Consider the following 18,780-nt stretch of genomic DNA (forward strand, 5'->3'; position numbering starts at 1 on the left):
AGTATTTATCCAGGCACATAGCTTTATCTTAAAGTCAGGTCATATTACTGCAGATTTTTCGCATCAGTCTTCTTTGTGTTTTCTTTAATATCCGCCTATTTATATTCATGCATGCGTCACCACACTGGTTCCTGGAAGCCAAGGTGCGCACAACAGAAGCAACACGTCTAGCTTATAGAGCCATGTAAGCCATACTTCAAGGTAAACATGGATGGCAACACCAGAGCTGACTGTAAATTACCGTCTGCAAAATTGTCAAGAGGAGGAATGAAGCTTAGCACTTTCAACACGCAAGCAATTTGATCAAACACCTGAAGAAATTCAATTCAAACCATACCTTGGAGAGACCACAACTGCTGTGTGATGCGTCTAATTGATGGTTTAGTGAAGCTTGTGCCATGCTCCGAAAAATGTTACGTGTTTTTAAACAATGTGATGGCATTATCAGATATTGTTACTTGGCATGACTGAGTGAGTACTCAAATGTGAGTCCTTGTACTTTGTCTGAAAGAAAGTAACTTCCTGCAATTTGAACACAAAGTAGTTGACACTGCCAAGTACTGTACACATAGTGTGCTTCAGGACAGGATTGATCAACAATCAATTGTAGAGTTACGACCCCTTATAAACACTAGTGACTCTTAATGGAAAAGTGACAAATTAGTTACGGATACCTAGATGAACTTATCTTTGTGTCAAGCAGATTGTGCGAAAACTACTAAACTCATTTCTCCAAAACTTTTATTCTGATCAAGGGGTATGGATTCCACTAAAAACTTAAGTAACAGACTTCTCCCACTTTGCAATCTGCATTAGAGACACCTACAGGGCTGGAATTTGCAATATCGACTACAATTTTTGAAAGTTTAGCCAGCAGATTCTTCTGCTTTTACTTACATTGAGAAGATGGTGGTTTCATTTGTTGTTGGGGTTCAGACAGGAAGTAAAGCTGTTATCTTCGCCACCTGCATCCACATTCTGAGCTTTTCCTTCCTCCCCCCTTCTCTCATTTCCCTGTGACTGCTGGACCCTTCCGGCCATTGTTGTCCACCCGAGGGGGTCCAACCATGTGCAGGTGTTGTTACAACTGGGATGCATTTAGTAGCTTGGCCATAGAATTGCATGTCAGGCCAGACTAAATACTCTTGCGGGCTTTATGTGGCCCACAAGCTGTAGGTTCCCCACCCTTGAAAGGAAGTCTCGACATCTTCAGGGGGGCCCTCTCAGTGTTTGTGCCACAGGTCAGAAAACATTCCTCAGTGTTTTAGTTCAGTGTACAGAAAACGTGACCACGATTTTCTCTTCCAATCCCATCAGCGTGCATCCTGAGTCTTCATCCTGTTATTCTTCCTCCTCCTTATCACACATTGTCACATCACATGGCGGGGCTTACAGTGTGCATCCTGTGCTTTATTTAACATAGCCATTGTTGTGTATTTGGGGTGGTCTTTTTGGAAGTGAAAATGCAAGAGAACACCCAAGGCTACAGCTTTGTCTGTAGTTGCTTGTGCTTTGTGTGTACATCATCGAGCACTGACAGTAGTAGTGGGTTCAAATAAGAAAAAGTGAGTAGCGTTTCTCAACTTTAGCCTCACTTTTGTTTGTCTTCCTGATTCAACTGGCAGGTACTGTTAGTAAATACTGCGTAGTAGTGACACTACAAAGACGCAATGATTTTACACATTGACTCTTTGAGGTTAAATGACAACTGCTGTGGTTGCAAGTCTTACACTACATACAATTCCCCTGTAGCTGACTCGCACAGCAATAAATTATCTGTATGCGTTAGGAGGTCTGAGTTAGCATTTCTTCTGCATTACCGTTTGAGCTGTGCTGCATGTTCTGGCGACTGATAAAGGTGCACCACGGAGATATGTGCTGCATTTGCCGAACACATCAGCCCGAACTGCATTAGTTTTGTTCACGTTCACGGTGTTAATTACCAAGGAATTAAGAGGCGCAGAGTAAATATACAAGTTTTTTTTTTTTTTTTAAATGGATATGTTGGTCCGGCTTCAGATTCAATCAGTGCATGGTTATCGTCTTTTGACTCGTTGTGGCTGAAAATGTTTGACTTTGTAAATCCCAGTAAAAAGCTAACTAAATATTTATTTGCGTTTCTGTAGCAGAAACGATTAATACAATCTTCTTCTGAGTACTCTCATATTTGAAAGTTTAGAGGCTCATATGTATATCACGAAGATTTCGGTTGGCTTCGGAATTCAACTTTGTATATTCCACTTTAGTTGCATGAGAGTGTAAGGTAAAAGAACTGCAGGAAGTGAATTCCTGGGAGGCTTAAAACATTGAAGGCAACACCCTGTCCCCTCTGCAACCAGAGAGTAATGACTGTTGCCTTTTTCGAGAGCTATTAAGACGTCACAGTTCACTGTGGCGCTGGCTTTCCCTGACAGTTTTACCTCAGTCTATGGTGAACCCCACTGAGTGCACAAAACTGGCACCCCTATGGCTCATTGAGCCGCCTGCCTTCTCCATAGCCAGAACTCAACCCCCATAGAGAGGTTGCACATCATCAAATGAGTGCTAATTTTAGTGTGGGATCTTAATGGCAAGGCACTTGTTTTGCTGCTGAGAACAGTATGTGAGTGGAAAAAGAAAGTGTTTAAAAAAAAAAAAAAAAAAATTCTCATTTTTAGAGGCCTTTGAAATATTCAATGAACAAGACATGCACTTCTTTCCAATAAAGGCTAATTTTGTGCAGTTTCTTGAGCATCCTTTTCAGTTTCCGCTGCTCTTAAATGTCCTTTTGTTCAGCGTGAGCCTCGCTCTTTCACCATGTCATGTTTGTCTTTCATCATCTTTGCCTTTCCTCCAGTGCTTCTCCTTGTCTGTCTGCATGCTTGGTTTAATCAGCATACCGGCAATGCCGTGGCACACTGCTGTAGCACGTAGTCACCGCCGTCACAAAGACGTTCCAGATGCCTTTTCACCTTCTCATCCCGCATGCATTCGCACCGACACCCACAGAAATTGTGCATTTACTACGGCCTATGATTAATGACTTTGCAGATTGCTCTTCTGGGCCAGGCCATCACACCCACACACTACACTGCTTTTTGAAGACGTGCTCTCTACGGGCCAGTCACAGGCCAGCAAATTGTCAATGCCTGATATCTTGATGTCAATCCAATTTATTCTATTTCACTAGACGTTGATGGATGACGATTCCAACTTAGCTTTCCCTGATTTGGTTTGTTGTAAGAATTCTAAGCAATCAATAAAATACTAGTTGTGAAATTTTTAGTTGCAGCACGAAAACAGTGATACACAGAACTGGCTTATTAACTGTACCAGTGCTATTTCATGGTATAATACTGTAAAAGTGTTTGCAAAGTTAGCAGTGTCATCCGTTTACGACTTGTCGTTATGATTTTTAGGCTGATTCATTTGCAAGTTGAATTGGATAGAGGTCGTGACTTGTATCGCTTTCTCCCCACAACTGTACAGTTAATTTGCGACTGTTCCTTAGAGTGGTGAACAACAACTTTTGTTTAATTGAACAAGACGAAACACAAAATACTGCAATGTACTGCTTTTGTTTTTTTGTTTTTTTGTCAAACACTTTTATGCAACCCATAAAAGGCTGTATTTTTTTTTTACATTGCTGTTCTGTGTCAACACTTAGAACGCGAGGGGGGGGGGGGGGGGGGTCGCTGGGTTCTGTGCAAAAAGTCAAAGCCCTCTGGGTGACAATTTTGCAGCATCTCTGTGAGAAAGAGGCTATAATAGAAATCAGCTGGCTGTCCGTAATCTGTTTTCCTTCACTTTCTGTGTCACCAGACTCACAATGAGGCCTGGGTTAGTGAGCCGAGTAAGAAATGAGGTGCGACTCTTTATTTCCTGCCAGTTTCCTGCGACATTTGTTTAACAGATATTTCTCTTAGGCGCTTTTTCCGTTGGCTTTGGTCCCGAGGGATTCCTGCCTTCAAACACAACAGCTCATTAGCTGGGATATGTGGGTGTTTTAATGTTAAGCTGGGTGTTTGCTTTTATATATATTACATTTAGTTAAGTTGGTACCAGGGCACGCATTCCAGTGCATTGCTTGAACTACAGCTGAACCAAAGTGGAGTTTTGTGCGTGTGTGTGTGTATGTGTTCTCAGCCTGCTTCAGCCTCATTATTGATGATCACAGAGCGTAACGTGCTTCTTTCTGGGGCTAGTTGGCTGCAATATGCATGCACACACCCACTTTGTATACACTCAATGCAAATCTGCATCATAGAGTTGGACAAACATTGAGCTAGCTCTGATTGTTATTGGCATTATTCTTCCAAAGCACCCATTTATTACCAGGGGAGGCCAGATGAGAGCACTTCCTCTTTGTCTTGTTTGCTGTGTACCCACCCACGTTATTACTTTCTTCACCTTGCTCCCAGAGGAGCGCATCCGGAAACCTTGTTACTCCGCTCTTTTATTTAGTGGCCTATGTACTTAAAGACCTGACGCCAGAGCTTTTCACCCAACATGCCTTTGGAGAATCCCTGACACACACTCGCATATACACGCATCATAAATCTCTCCCCGTGTGTGCCAACAAACTGCAATGTCTTTCAGTCTAGAGCCGTTTAGGCCTTTCCATCTGGAGTGGGGATAGCACTTCTATCCGCATCATGTCTGGATTCATGAACTCGGCGGATGAGTCAGCATAGCAAAGCTACTACGCGTGTCGCCGTCATAATTCCGTATGTTCACTGAAATGACTCGACTCAACTTTAAATAAGTGCAGCAGGACCTCCTACGGTCAAATTGAATTTGTTCTGGTCGACATCAGTTTTGTTTGACTTTTAGATTCTTACAGTTAGTACTAATTAGGGAAGCACTTTATCGGTGCAAATATTATATGTCTGTACCCTTAAAACATGCTCCTACACTACAACATCGATGCCACTTTGAGCCATGTCAGCTGTTCCTGAGATGCTTTAGTATAAACACGGATGACGACAAATTCTTGCTCTGCAAAATGGATGATTAATTATGCCCATTGTTGAGGCTAAGCCTTCTTTTGGAGTAAGTCACAAAAAGCCTAAGGAAAAGCAAATCTGTTTTAATCATTTGAGGTACCTTACCCTGCAGTCAGAGCTGCGTGATCATGTCCAAAACATTGCTCAATTATTCATCTTGTTCAGGAAAACATCTATTTTTATTGCACTAGTTTAAAAAAAAAACAAAAAAAACAACAACTAACAAATATGTACTGTTTGCGGTGCAAATTTAAACTTTAAAGGAAATCGATTATCATTTTAGGGAAAATATATGTTTTTAAAAAAGTAACCCAAAATTTAAAATTTACCAAAGGCTGAAAAAAAAATACGCCAGATCATGGATGTTTGTCCCTTTCGAGGAACTGGCACCTCACCTGATGCTCTTCAACTACAATTTTTTCTGTATATTCTTGTCTCGACATGACTCGCTCTCATTAGTCCATCGAATGACTTTAGGCCCACTGAATTGTTATTTGGCAGCTTATCTGGTCTTGCATGACAGCAGTTTTAAATTCAAAGCTTTGGAGTGTCTGTGAGGCATACATTAGCCAAGATTTTAGTTGAATTATATAACCTCACGTGCATTCCACTGTTGATTATGCTTTTTAGATATTACTGCTAATGGGATGGAAGAATCTTCCTGGATGTTCTAAACATCTTTTAATATCAGTGTCATGCTGAGCACAATAATGCTTCCCCAACGGATGAATGTGGCTGTCGTTCACATACTGTAGCTGATGTCATGCTGACAGCAACTAGTTGAGTGCATCAAAAATGCCTGTGCTGGTTGCAGGCTGAGTCAAGTCGCGCACTCCATTTTCACCAAGTTATTCCAAGACACAATGAATCAATTCCCAACGACGATCCATTCATTATTTATGCCCATCCCTGATTTGGCTTTTATCATACTACATTTCTCTCCTTTGTCTGTGAGAATTAAAAATGTAATTTACATTTGCTGTAGGCTGCTACTATTCCATGAAATACAGAGTTTTAGCACAATATGTTGGCATCAAAGTTTGCCAACGCAAACTTTTCCGAAGGCAAACTCCAGGGACGTGAACTTTACAACCTAATGTGGGATTTTCCTTGTAAGAGCTGTGATACATATGCTGTTCTTAACTACGCTGATAGAACATCACACTCATTAAGGGCCCTGGAATAGTTTGTGCGTGAACATCAAAGACTTGCGTCTGGTCTACTGTTAAATCAAAGATTAGCAAGTAAAAATAAGACACAGGCACAGAGGGTGGGAGAAATCCTTCTAAAGAGCGTCAGGATGGGGAGAAGAAAAAGGCAGCTGTGAATGGATGATAAGCCGCAGAAATGCATACGTTTTCATGGCTCAGTCACCTCCACCAGTGCGCACACTACCACTTCTGCTCCTTGCATTAAATAAAGAAACTTCCCGTCTTTCACACGCCCGGCCCGTCAAACCCTTAAACTGTTCAAGTGCAATGTTGTCTGGGATAAAGTCGTCCGTGCCGCGAATAACAGCGCGGCAATGCATTAAACATCCCAATCCTCTCGTAGCCACAGACTTTGTGGTGGTGAAGTGTGCAACTTCTAAGTGAAAAGGCTTGTTCCTTGCCTGTGTCTGTGATTGACCAGATTTTTTAAAAACATGGATGTGTCTCAAACCTTTCCACTGTACTCTTTTTAAGCCTGAACAATGGCAATGTAGTGGTTCAACTAGAGATGAGCAAGACTACCGGTATATTTTTCCTCACAAAGTCCAAAATTTATTGATTTACGACTGTTTCTGCAGTTTTACTGGAATGTACATGTCCTAAAGAGGCCATACAGTACTACAGTGCTTGAGAATCTCTTACAGTATGCTAAGAAAGTTGTTAAACGATGTCATCTTTTTGCACCCGTATGGACAAATGTGCACTGCTTGGATGTTATTTAGTCTTAATGAATGTTGTGCTCTAAATTGAGTCACATTTATTCAAGTGTAACTGATTTAATTTGTTTACCTTTGTCAGGCTGCCCCCCCACCCCATCACTTGCTCCATCTTTGATCTCTCCTCCGCCGTACTGCCGAGTTTCTCCCGTCGCAGTGTTTACTTTCATTAGATTAGAGGGACAGGTGCATTAAAAATGATCTCTAACCCATTTTCAAACTCTCCTTTTCACTTTTCATCCTAATTTCAACCTTTCATTTTTTTTTCCCCTTCCACATGGTCTTGTTTATGATCACATTTCTGGCAGAAGAAACACAAAATCTTCAAACTCACAACAGCTAACTGCCAAAAATGACTTTACAGGCGTACAAGAGCGTTTAATGATGCGCTTTTGAGAATATTCCAACAGAAATGGTTTCTACTGCAGTTAAAGATTGAATCCACATACTGGCATGTCCTTTTTGTCACTGCAGATTGGAGGCGATAGGGCAGTAATTGAGAGAAACAAAAAGATAAGAATAAAATGAGCAGTTTTAGCAGACGTTGAGGGTGTCGGCAGGGTGGGAATGAAGTGTGAATACAGCTGCAGTCTGCTTGCTCAGCAGTTCTTTTCTTCTTCCTCTCTACCCTATAACCACTCTCAAGGGCGATTTTCATTTCCCCTCTCCCTCTCCTTTTGTCTCAGGAAAAGTGGACAATTAGAATGACTTTGTATGCATTTTGCCTCCCTCCTTTTTAGCCAAACAGACAACTCTTGACAGGAAAAGCAGTATATATTTGAATGTGTTTGCAGAGTCAGCTTGCAGAAGTCATGGTGGCACATTGCTCAGTTGAATAACAGGTCAGTTACGTGATGGTACAGTAGAACTTCCAAACTTTGAACACTATCCATTCTGCTTCTGATTTGGTTGCATTCCTAACTATTTCTCATTGAGATCAATTATATTTGGGATCATTAATTCTGGAGTATAAACACATTCATTATAAAGCCCTTATTTACCATAATACACAGTAGTAGACAAAAAAAAAAAACAGTCTTTATGGTAATGAAGATTGACGGGTAATCATTTTTAGCATTGTTGTTTATTCATTTGTGCCTTGACTCACGACTTTATTTCATTCTGTTACCATGCTTGATACTCAAATCATGTATGTCAAATCACCTTTCCCCCTTGAAAATAATATTTTGCTGCTCCTTCTGGCACGATTTGAAAGCTGTTGTATACCTCTTGGTGCTCACAGAACACAATGATATCGTCCTATATCGTTTTTATTTCACCACATTGTGTTTGTGCTGCTGCGTGTGATGTAGTCAGTGCACTCTTGAATCAGATTGGCTATCAGACATTTGCAAGCTAAGCCCATGGGTACTGTGACGTCAGTTTCAGTCAACAGCAGGTGGCAGTACTGGGCAAAATGGTATGTCCCCAAAATGCCCCCTTACATGGCTAAAAATTGATATTTTTCTGCTTAATTCATATTCCCTGAACGCATTATTTATAAGAATAGCGTGTTTAGACTAGTGGACTGGAGAATGGGGACAACTCGAACAGGGCCACGAGTTTGAGACCCCAGCTTTAAAGTGTTGGAGAATTGAGGTATCACTGAATCGTGCCGTCTGCTGCCAACGTTTTAAGAACATTGGATGGCCTGCCCTTGTCTGTTAATATTCCTTTTGTCTGTCGTTTGTCTCTTCTTCTCCCAAGATAGCGACTTTCGGCCCTCCCCTCCCTTATCTCTCTCGCACAATCAGCCTTTTCTGCCACGCCGGACAGCTAGACAAATGATTTTGTCACTCTGGCGAGGTGTGGGGTAATTTTTCGGTGAGTGCGGCACTACAGAAAAGACTCCCTGCATTGAAATTAGAGGTTGTCAAATGCTACACGTCTCCACTGATAGCCTAGCACGGCCCCTTATGTTAATGTGACATTTCAGCAAGAGGAAATAGAAATAGGGGGCGGAGGGCGGGCGGGGAGGGGGTGCTAGTGGCTGTTTACACGTTTTTCTTCTTTTTTTTTTCTTTTTTTTTTTTTTCTTTTAGGTCCATATAAAACCATTTTAAAATGTTCCCGGCTGTGGTCAATTTGACAGATCACTTTCTTTATACTTTTCTTTCTCCGCCTTGCTTCCTCTTTGCAAATATTTTGGAATGTTTTCATTCAGGAAGAAGCAACGTGCTGCCTTTTGCAAACATGCAGCGCAGGGCGAACATCTGTCCAGCCGTGTGCACAGCAACGATCAATCATAACAGCCACCGAAAATGGCTTTGTCATTTCGCCACTCTGCAGTCGGCTTTTTTATGGAAAGGCTTGTCGTAAATCTGTTCAACAAGGACGTACATAATGTTGCAAACCTTGGACTGGCATCAAATTGTACACCTTAGAATTTTGTCCTTAAGATGGACGTATGGCAGAGGGTTCTTGGTTTATGATGACAACATAACCCAAATTGCTACGCAACTCTGCTGACATGGTAGTAACGTCATATTTACAGGCAATATTTATATGAACAAACATTTCTAAACCGCAAATATAAAACAATTGCAAGAAAAACAGTAAATACAACTAGAAAAGCCGAAACGAAAATAAGTAGTTATTAACTGATGCAGAATACTGTTATGTTGTCTTTGTGGAATTCGGTGTTCAGTCATCCAAATAAAACGCATCCACAACCAGACAGCAGCCAGAAAAGGTGTTTTCTTGATTCAGTCTGAGATGTTTTGCTATCTAAGCAAGAACGGTTAGCTCAGGGCTGCAGCTATTGAACTTTTTTAGAATCAAGTATTCTACAGATTATTAGGGAGAGATTTTTTTTTTTTTCAACTTGAATTGTTTCAGCCCTAGTTAGTCTGTGCGGGAAGATCAAGCACCGTCCCATCATTCGTTAATCGTTGTCAAAACGGGCGTCTGTCATTGATGGATTGACGTACCTTTAACTATATACAGCAAAGCGCTATATAAATAAACTTGAGTTGAGTAGAGTAGAGTGAAACTAAACTGCACTCTTCATCATCTGACATACTAATTGCTAGCTTACATACAGTACCAATGGCAATTAAAAGCTGTCCTTCCAATGGCAGAGATGGGATAGTGAAAGCCAAATGGAGGGTCTGTACTCGATTAGTTTTTAAATAATGTGACTTTTTTTTTTGGGTGGGGGGGGGGTGGGAGAATTTGTGTACCTGAGGGATGACTTCATATGGGAGGGTCCGAAGCACAAAACGAATACGTCCCAGAGGTGCTGTCTGCTAAAACTGCAGGCCAGATGTCCACGTCCGTCTGTCGACAAGCTCATCAATCACGCAGGCTGAAGCAGGAATTTCCCCGCAAAGTAACACCATGGGTAATTCCACTGGTTGTTGGGGGATTATTTCGCTCTATAACTTTAATCATACGAGGGGGCTTCAAAAATATCATTCTCAACGTTTTCCAGTGTCCCCCGGCGAATGGGACAATTATATAGATCTGACCCACCTTCCAAATGAGTTTCAGTGCAAGGTTAAGACTTGGAGGCCACGAGGAGGTACTTTTAAAATGTTATCTATAGCCAAGTGTCAAGTTCCCCTGCTGGTGTTTTAATATAGAGTCCTCCCAACCGCCCTGATGTCATTCCATGTGATCTTTCAGGTCTGTGAGGAATCCACCATACGTCCTGCATGGTTCAGCTCCAAAGGGCTTAAATTTGTGTCATAACAAGCAAGCACGTGACCAAAATGTGTGTCACTTAGTAATGGGTGTTTCAACCGCAGACATTGATCCCACCCCACCTCTGTGATCTGCTCACACAAACATGGTGCCTGCAGATTACTATTGGACTGCGTGGCCTTTTAGCCTGTCATTATGCAGCACGCTTGTCTCCATTGTGTACAGCTGCTGCTCTGAATAATTGCTAGCTGTCAAAATCAAGCCAACTTTGGTTATTTTCCCATCAAACTGTTTTTCTTTCTTTTGTTTCAACAAGCTTTACCTTAACACTTTGCCTCAAAGCCAAAAAGAATCAATAGGAGTGATACATCAAATAGCAATTTAAAAAATGGACGTGTGTACATTTTTTCCCCCCATTGACTGACCAGTCTTTTTGTGTGTGTGTTTTTTCCCTCAGAGATCAACAGAGTGCGCAAACACATGTACAGCGACACAGTCAATGGCCTTGTGGACAGACACCCCCTGGAGCTACCCGAGCCTATGGGACCCATGGTATACCTGCAGGAAAAACTGTTTGTGCCTGTCAAAGAGTACCCAGACGTAAGTCCCTACATCTCTTCTCTGGTATTGCGGTTTGTCATGAACCAGTTCAGGCTGTTGACGAGGACGGTGGATTGCTAGTGTTGGTGCTGCTGTTTAGGAATCTCCACAGTGCGTATCCATCACATTTTGGGCATACGCATGAAGAGGTGGTGCCAGGGTTTTCTTTGTAATCCCAGCAGCTTGCTCCAGGAAATGAAAAAACGCAGAGGAGGTGACGAAGGATAAAAAGCATTGAGGAGAGAAGTGCATGACCTCAGCCAGGCATGGGCGGCATTTTCCCCATGAGAGACTTGATAAAGGCAAACCCGAGGATTGGCTTGAATCAGCTTAGGTTTAGTCAAGCCTCTGGGCCCTCCATCGCATGCAACGTAGAACCTTAAAAGCCGTTTATGCCGCCAGTTATTCCCATAAGAAACAATGGCATTCCAAAGCATTCAAATTTTACGGGGTTCTTCTGTCACTGGTTATCAAATTAAGTCAAGTCAAGTCATCTTTCTCGAAGTCTCCTGTTCAAGATGATTCATCCCTGTTACTTGCTGAAAGACCAACTCTTGCTATGTCTAAAAGAAATATTCTTTTGCCGCCATTTTGGGGCTAAGCAACTATGTTGAGGCGAGGGTATTAGCTTCATTTAGTCAGGCGATAACCTTGTCCAATCAACAAAAGCGTTTTGCCGCCATTTTGTCGAATCTGTATGGGATTCCGAACCTTTTTTGTGCATGTGTGTTAGTCGCAGATTTTTGCCACGAGTGTCAGGGCTCTGTCCCTGCCCTCTTGTGTATCGCGGGGGTTCTCTATAATTAAGCTTCATTGAGATTTTCTGCTTTAATGGAAGAGGAGGTTTGAATGCATGTTGAGTGACTTTCACACAGAGACGAATGCTTTTGGTCCTCAGCTGACCGTCATGCGCTTCCCCTTTGCTTTGCTGCACTGCACTGAGCAGCGCCGTTAAGTCAGCATTGTGTTTACAAGCTGCCAGGAAAGCTACTAAATTAATTAGGCTCCCCCACCTGGTGGCTGAGATGATTCAGTGATGACCTTAGCAGACACGCACATTCATTCAAAAGGACAGACAACACAGCAGGAATGGCACACCTAAATCTCGGCTCCTTTGTCACTGTAATTTTAGTTTGCACACCTTACGTCATTACGTCCCCAAGAAAAGAGAAACCACCACATCGCTTTGTTATAAATAGGTGTGTTGATTGGAACCAGGGGAAATCAGTGGCAGGTCTTAATGGAATCATGGGCTCTATTCTTAGAGAAATATACCTTGAGCTTTCACATGTGCATTAGCTGTGGTATTCCATGTACAGTATCTTAGCAGCCTTTTTTTTTTCTTTTTTCTTTTTTTTTTTTTTTGGCACGCAGAATATTCTTATCTCCATCTGGCCAGTGCTTAAGGACACAGTAATGATGATTGGGCCCTGGACCAGGGAACATTTTCCACATCTCAAATTTCCAACTGATTCACCAGATTTCCCGTCATCCTTAAAGGCCTGTTGGGGGGGAAATGGTGGGGAATGGTGAGCCATTTTATGATTCCTCTCACAATTTTCCTTTGATCAGTGGTGTCCAAACCACAGCCCACGGACCCCATTTGCAGTCCGTTGTCCGTTTTTTAATGGCATATACTAAAATTATTTGCTTTTAAAATAAGGGAGGGGGGGGCTTGGGGGCGAGATAATAATGAATATCGGTAGTAATGATAAACATTTTGACATATGCAAAGACCCAAATAAATTTACAAATTTTACAGCTAAAATTGTAATAGAATGTGTCTTTATAAGACTGTAGAGAATAAAGTTAATTCAATTACTGAAACAAAAATGTTTACCTGCACTTTCTGCTTCGTGTTGAGGTCAAATTTGTGAACATATCACTTAAATGTCCTCACATATGGTCACAACAAATTGCTTTTGTTTTGGTTCTGTATGTGGATATGAGAATCAGCTGGCGGATCTAGTAATGTGTGATGCAGGGCCGAAGGCAACTCCAAAATATTAAAAAATAAAAATTCCCTTCCATGACGTTTTTCAAAACGTTTTTTTAACTCATTTGCTCCCAACAACGTATAAATATGTTCTATTTTAAATGTTACCATTCTCCCAAAGACGTTTTTTTATGCTAGAGCATAAAGATGTCTTTGATGCAGCCTCTGAACTGAAGAGAAAGCTTGAAGCGATGCAAAATTACAAAAAAAACGGCCAATAGGTGGCAGCAGAGTATACGAAATCAACCAGGGCCATGTTTTTCCCCATTGTTTTAAACAGATTTGTGAATAATGATGAAACTTAGCTGTATTCTAATTGCTGGGAAAAAAAAATCATGGAAAATTCATGGCCTAACTCACAAATCATCACCATGGAGCAATGTGATAAGAACCTGGAAGTGGAACATAGGAAAATGTGTGCTTGCCCATAACAATATAGGGAGGATGATTAAAATTACGAATAAAAATACATTTTCAATCAAGAGGCAAACATAAAGAACCTCATTATACAGCGCACAACATTTATTCAGTACGTACATATAAAACACTACAAATTTAAGCACTTTCCGCTTTCCTCTAAATTACCTGTCCGACGTCTTCACAGTATGGGTATGTTTTTTTTAATGGCAACAATCTGAGCCTGGAATGTATCAACTAATTTTACATTTTTTCCTTTGGTGGGGAAAAACTAAATTTGGAGGTTCCACTGTATTACTACACAGTATGTGACACATGACATCAAGTTGTGCGCTCCACCTGTGTGCCATTTAATTGCACATAATTAAATTGTCCTTGTGTGCCTGTTTGTGTCTAGCCGTGCGTCTCTCTCATCTGCATCTCATACTTAAAAGGCAGCAGTTTGCCTATGCTGTCAGCGGTGCACACAGCTCTTTGGAGCATCACCGTGGCGACCGCATCTTGACTGACAGCTCAGTCACAGGCTATCTGATAGCGTCCACCTTCAATTAAATGCTATCTGGCGCTGCAGCGCCGCTTCTCTTCCAAGCGCGCGCTCGCGTACACACGGCGAGCCGGATGACGGATCGGAACGTCATTTGCGCTGACCTTCAGGCATCTGATAGGATGGGCGTCTTTAAATGTGGCACCCATTTATTCCCTTTGTGTATATATTAGCCATTTAATGAACATCCAGTTGGATTGAGGGCAGGTCGCCTTGGGTTCAAAATGCTTATGCACAGAATCAATTGCTTTTACTCCTTCTCAGATGCAGTATATATCCACCTTAATAGCTGAGTACACTTACTACAAAAGTACCATACCACCATAAAAGAATAAAACAGTGCCACATATTTTTAGCACCAGTACTTCTGCACAATTTAATAGGAAGCAAACATTTAAAATAAGTGTCCTCTAACAAAGGGTTATAGAATAGAACATCTTTTCAAATTTCCGTTAAAATACATGCTGTTAATGCTAAAATATCAGCCAAGCAAAATACTGTCACTAGTTGCATTAAAATTTAAGTGACTAAAGGGTCTCTGCTCAACTGTGCATCTATGAGCATTTAGTTTGCGGAAACTCGTCTTGAGTGCCTCAGAAGTCTTCACAATCTACCGCATTGCACAAAGTGTGGAAATAAAAAATAAGGAGTCAGGTTGGATGAAGAAGACCGGATGTCCTGCGTCTTGTTGGGTCTCTGCTGCGAAATTACTCGGCCACGTCCCAGCAAAGGGAAAGTCATTAAGCTTTGTTCCCATGGGGGGTGTCATCGCTTATCATACTAGCACCTGGTATACTTCTGACCCCCCTTAAGTCATTACCAGGCTTCCGAATGTGCTGCCTAACATCTCACCTCTGCACACTGCCATAGAGGATGCAGAATTTGTAAGGTGGATAGTTGACTGTGGACTCGCCTATTCACAACGACTGGTGACCATGGTTAGCTTTGACTTTGTGTTCCAGGCCGCAATTTACTTGTACAGTGAGAGTTTGAATTGAAAATTATTATTTAAGTGATGAGTTGATCCAGATTTGACTTGTAGGGTCGGTTCAACATTAGTTCGCTTCCTTAGTTTTTTTTTTTTTTTTTCCCTCACTCTTACTTTAATGTCAAAGTTTGGCAAGCGGTGAACTCTGTTCGCTTCTTTGCTCCGAAACCTGAGCCGATGTCAATCTTGAACGCCTTCCATTTTTTCCTGCCTATTTCCACTATGCCTGCAACCCCACAATAAATCCAAACAGAATTATCAAAGGAGGCCACGGATTAGGTGCTAAATGCTGGATGTGCTAAAAAGAGAGCTTTGAAGTCTACGGGGCTTTCAGGCGAAAATGTCACCGTTGGAATCAAAACAAAATTTACCTTCCTCCATCACATGAGCCCTCGTGCCCGCAGACCTTTCATATAGGTCGCACTGCTGCAGTTTTTGTCCACTTTCCTCTCTGTCCTGTGCAAATGTGCCAAACCGCTGTGCATTGTGGGTTTGGGGCCTCAAAAGATGGACGTAATGACCCGAGGCAGGCAGCCAGCAGGTGGCGTGTGAGCTTTCTGTGTTGTGGGTGACCCGATGACTCCAGGTATTGCTCCTCAGTTGCTGCAAGCTATGAATAACGTAGGAATGAAAACAGAATTAACACTGTTCTCTACTTTGAAATATGATTGAGGAATATGTAGAGGAGATTACTTTAATCAGGGATCATTGATTAAAATTAAAAATGATGGAAATATGATAATGTATGTGTGGATTATAAGACACTCTCCAAAATATTTTGGGGTCTTCAACATCACTCACCAAACCAGCCTCCCTCTGTAAAACTATTTACACACACATATTCTACACTAGAATGTGTGAATGGTGAGTTAATTATCGTATCAATTGATGGGATAATTGTTAGAATACTGCACTCTAAAACTATGTGATAGCAGCAGCCCTAATTTAGATATCAGAAAGCAAGGAAGTGAGGTGGCATTGTCTGGAATAAGTGTCAATTCTACCTTGCTCTGATACATTGATGAAGCGGACCTCATTTCCATAAGCCCGCGAGGCCAGCTAATATGTCATTGGTATTCTCTGCACAGCACCTTAAGCCCTACACGCACACACCCAGAGCCCTCAGCCTGATCTCATTTCCTGTCTCCACACTGCCACAAACAAACGCAACAATTGTCCTGCTTCTCTGGACGTTGTCGCTGCAACTGCTATTGTTTCATCACAACACGCATACACGCGCGTGACAATCAGCCCTGGGTGCCTGCAAGAGTTCAGGCCACATTGTGGTTTCACATACAAACACACAGAGGCACAAGCATAGATATGCACACAACATAACCCGCCTGTGGTGTAGCGATAACTGGAGCTCCCCCCCCCAAAAAAAAGTCCCTTTAATGTCATTGTAAGCCCTTGTCCTGAAGGGGGCTTTGTATGCTGGTGTGTATTTGTCTGACTGTCTCTCTCACACACACACACACGTGGTTTGCAGACGCGCAGCAAGGCGCCTTTTCTTTATTTGTGTGTTTTGGAAAATGGTGAAAACTTTGAAGTCATGAAAAGGCACACAGTGGAAATGTTGGTCCACTAAGATCTCAGTGTGCTGCACATGTGTTGAAGAACTTTGAGTGTGTGTTGGAAAAATACACTTGAGGGCTTCTGCGCACCACAGTTGTCAGTATTTCTTTAAAAGCTCGTTATATATGGTTTGGCATGCACAGTAAATGGCATTTTAGGTCTATGAAACCGGACCTTTTGGGAAAACTCTCCCTTAGGTGATAGACAAATGTGATATTCTCTAGGAATGCGTCCACTTTCTATACTATTTGTCAACCCTATCCTACCCCTGGTCCGGTCCCCAGATCCTTCTGTAATTAAGAAACAGACAAACATACCAGTAATCTTTCTTCGTAATGTCACTAAAAAGCTATCTATCATCCAGGATCATTTCTACTATACTAGTTCTACTTTTCTATTATTTAAGACTAAGAGGAAAATTGTAACTCATGGAACATCCAGACTATAAACGGCCAATGATCTTTTTTTTTTATCAATGATACAAAGGCAGCAAGAGGAGTTGAAATATTTGATAAAGAGGCCCCTGCATCCATCATATTTCTACTGGCTGCAGTGAGTCGAATCCTTGGCGGGTTCAATGCCTTTCTGGTAACGTAACATCAGTATCTCCTCTTCATTGTTTTAATGTAATGGCGGCACCTTTTAGAGCAAAATATTGAAGCTTTGGGTTTAGGAGACTCATCATTGAAGGATAAAACATTACGTTTTATTCTATCACAATGATTGATTGTGTTCTAAAATTTGTTGTCGAATGTCTCAAGCAGAATCTATCATTTGTGTTCCAGTCTGGTCAGTTTAATGTCTCAAGCAAAAAAGTGTTTCCATAAAAACACATGACGCACTGGCCCACACCCACCTGGTCAAACAAAAAGAATGCAGAGGAGGTTTTTTATGCCTTTCTTTGGGTTTTTTTTGTTTTGTTTTGTTTTACTTTCCTGTAATAGCACTCCTGTGCTTGTGACAAACAAAGATATTAGTGTCTTTTACCTTTTGCGCTTGCATGTCATCTACTCCTTAACCTTTTCACTCTTTATTTGTCTCGGCTCTTCTCCATCATGAATATGTTAATGAGAGCGACGGCCTCTCTGTCAAGTACGATTGTCATCAACATATCCGTGTCCTCGGAGAGCGGCGAGTGTTACTGGGAGGGAGAGGAGCCGCCATAATAAAATATTGATTTGCTCCTTTGCTGTTACTTCGGGGTTTGGCACACGAATCTCTCAAACCGTTTCCAGTTTATAGTTCTATAAACATGCCGTATGTCCATATTGTGGTCTGTGATTTAGACAAGTAGTTAATTTATTCATGATTTTACATCATTTCTCCTCTTCCATATAGCTGTCTACATCCTATAAGGAAATATATCACAAATGGATATTGTTACTTAGCTCCCACCATTTTGACCTAAATATATTCTTTGTTCTTTTGCATTGTACCATTAAAACCATATGTCGCTAAACAACCAATAAAGACGTCTTCTATAATACCACATTTTTAACGAATGCAAATCGCCACCAGCTTCAAAACAAACCCACTACTTCCACTCAGACTAAAACTTTTCAAAGGTCCCCAAGTCGGTGACGATGAAAGCTGATTTTCCCACTATTTTTGTTTTAACAGGTTAGAACAATGTAGACAAACTGATTGAAACACTTCAATAAGAATTATGCTGACTCCAATATAAAATCAATTGTGGAAACATGTAATTATATCATCATTATAAGCTTAGTGTGCATGAACAACTTATAAATATCCGTCAGTCGACGGAATCCATTATCACATTGACAAATTTGACACATACTGTATGTCCTTGTGCAGGCACAGCTAAAACGTTAAAGGGACAGCAACATGGAATATGAACTTTTTGGAGCTTTTGCCATGTTAAAATGCTAATTCCTCACCAAAAACATAACCGAAGTGGCGTTTTCCTCCATCCACCCCTCTATAAGAAATCCTAGGTCATTCTGCTCTCCAAGCACCAGCCCCTCCCAACCTGAGAAAACGAGCTGTTGGCACTCTTTGACGTCATAAGTTGCGGAGCCACCCCCGCACCGCCTCTGCGGACTAAACGCGCCCCCACTTTCTCTGAGACCTCCATGGGAT

General features: G+C 41.6%; 1 protein-coding gene across 7 annotated transcripts in view; it reads left to right on the forward strand.

The window, feature by feature from the left end:
* The window catches only part of qkia (QKI, KH domain containing, RNA binding a), an 85,387-nt gene that overhangs the window by 24,247 nt on the left and 42,360 nt on the right, over positions 1-18,780 (forward strand). For all 7 annotated transcript variants that reach the window (XM_077537826.1, XM_077537827.1, XM_077537828.1 and 4 more), the window contains exon 2: positions 11,015-11,157. In XM_077537826.1, the coding sequence (XP_077393952.1) occupies positions 11,038-11,157 (120 nt within the window). In that variant the 5' untranslated portion in view covers positions 11,015-11,037. The remainder of the gene's footprint in view (positions 1-11,014; positions 11,158-18,780) is intronic.

This window comes from Festucalex cinctus, chromosome 12, assembly GCF_051991245.1.
Source record: "Festucalex cinctus isolate MCC-2025b chromosome 12, RoL_Fcin_1.0, whole genome shotgun sequence".
In the NCBI taxonomy this organism is placed as follows: domain Eukaryota; kingdom Metazoa; phylum Chordata; class Actinopteri; order Syngnathiformes; family Syngnathidae; genus Festucalex; species Festucalex cinctus.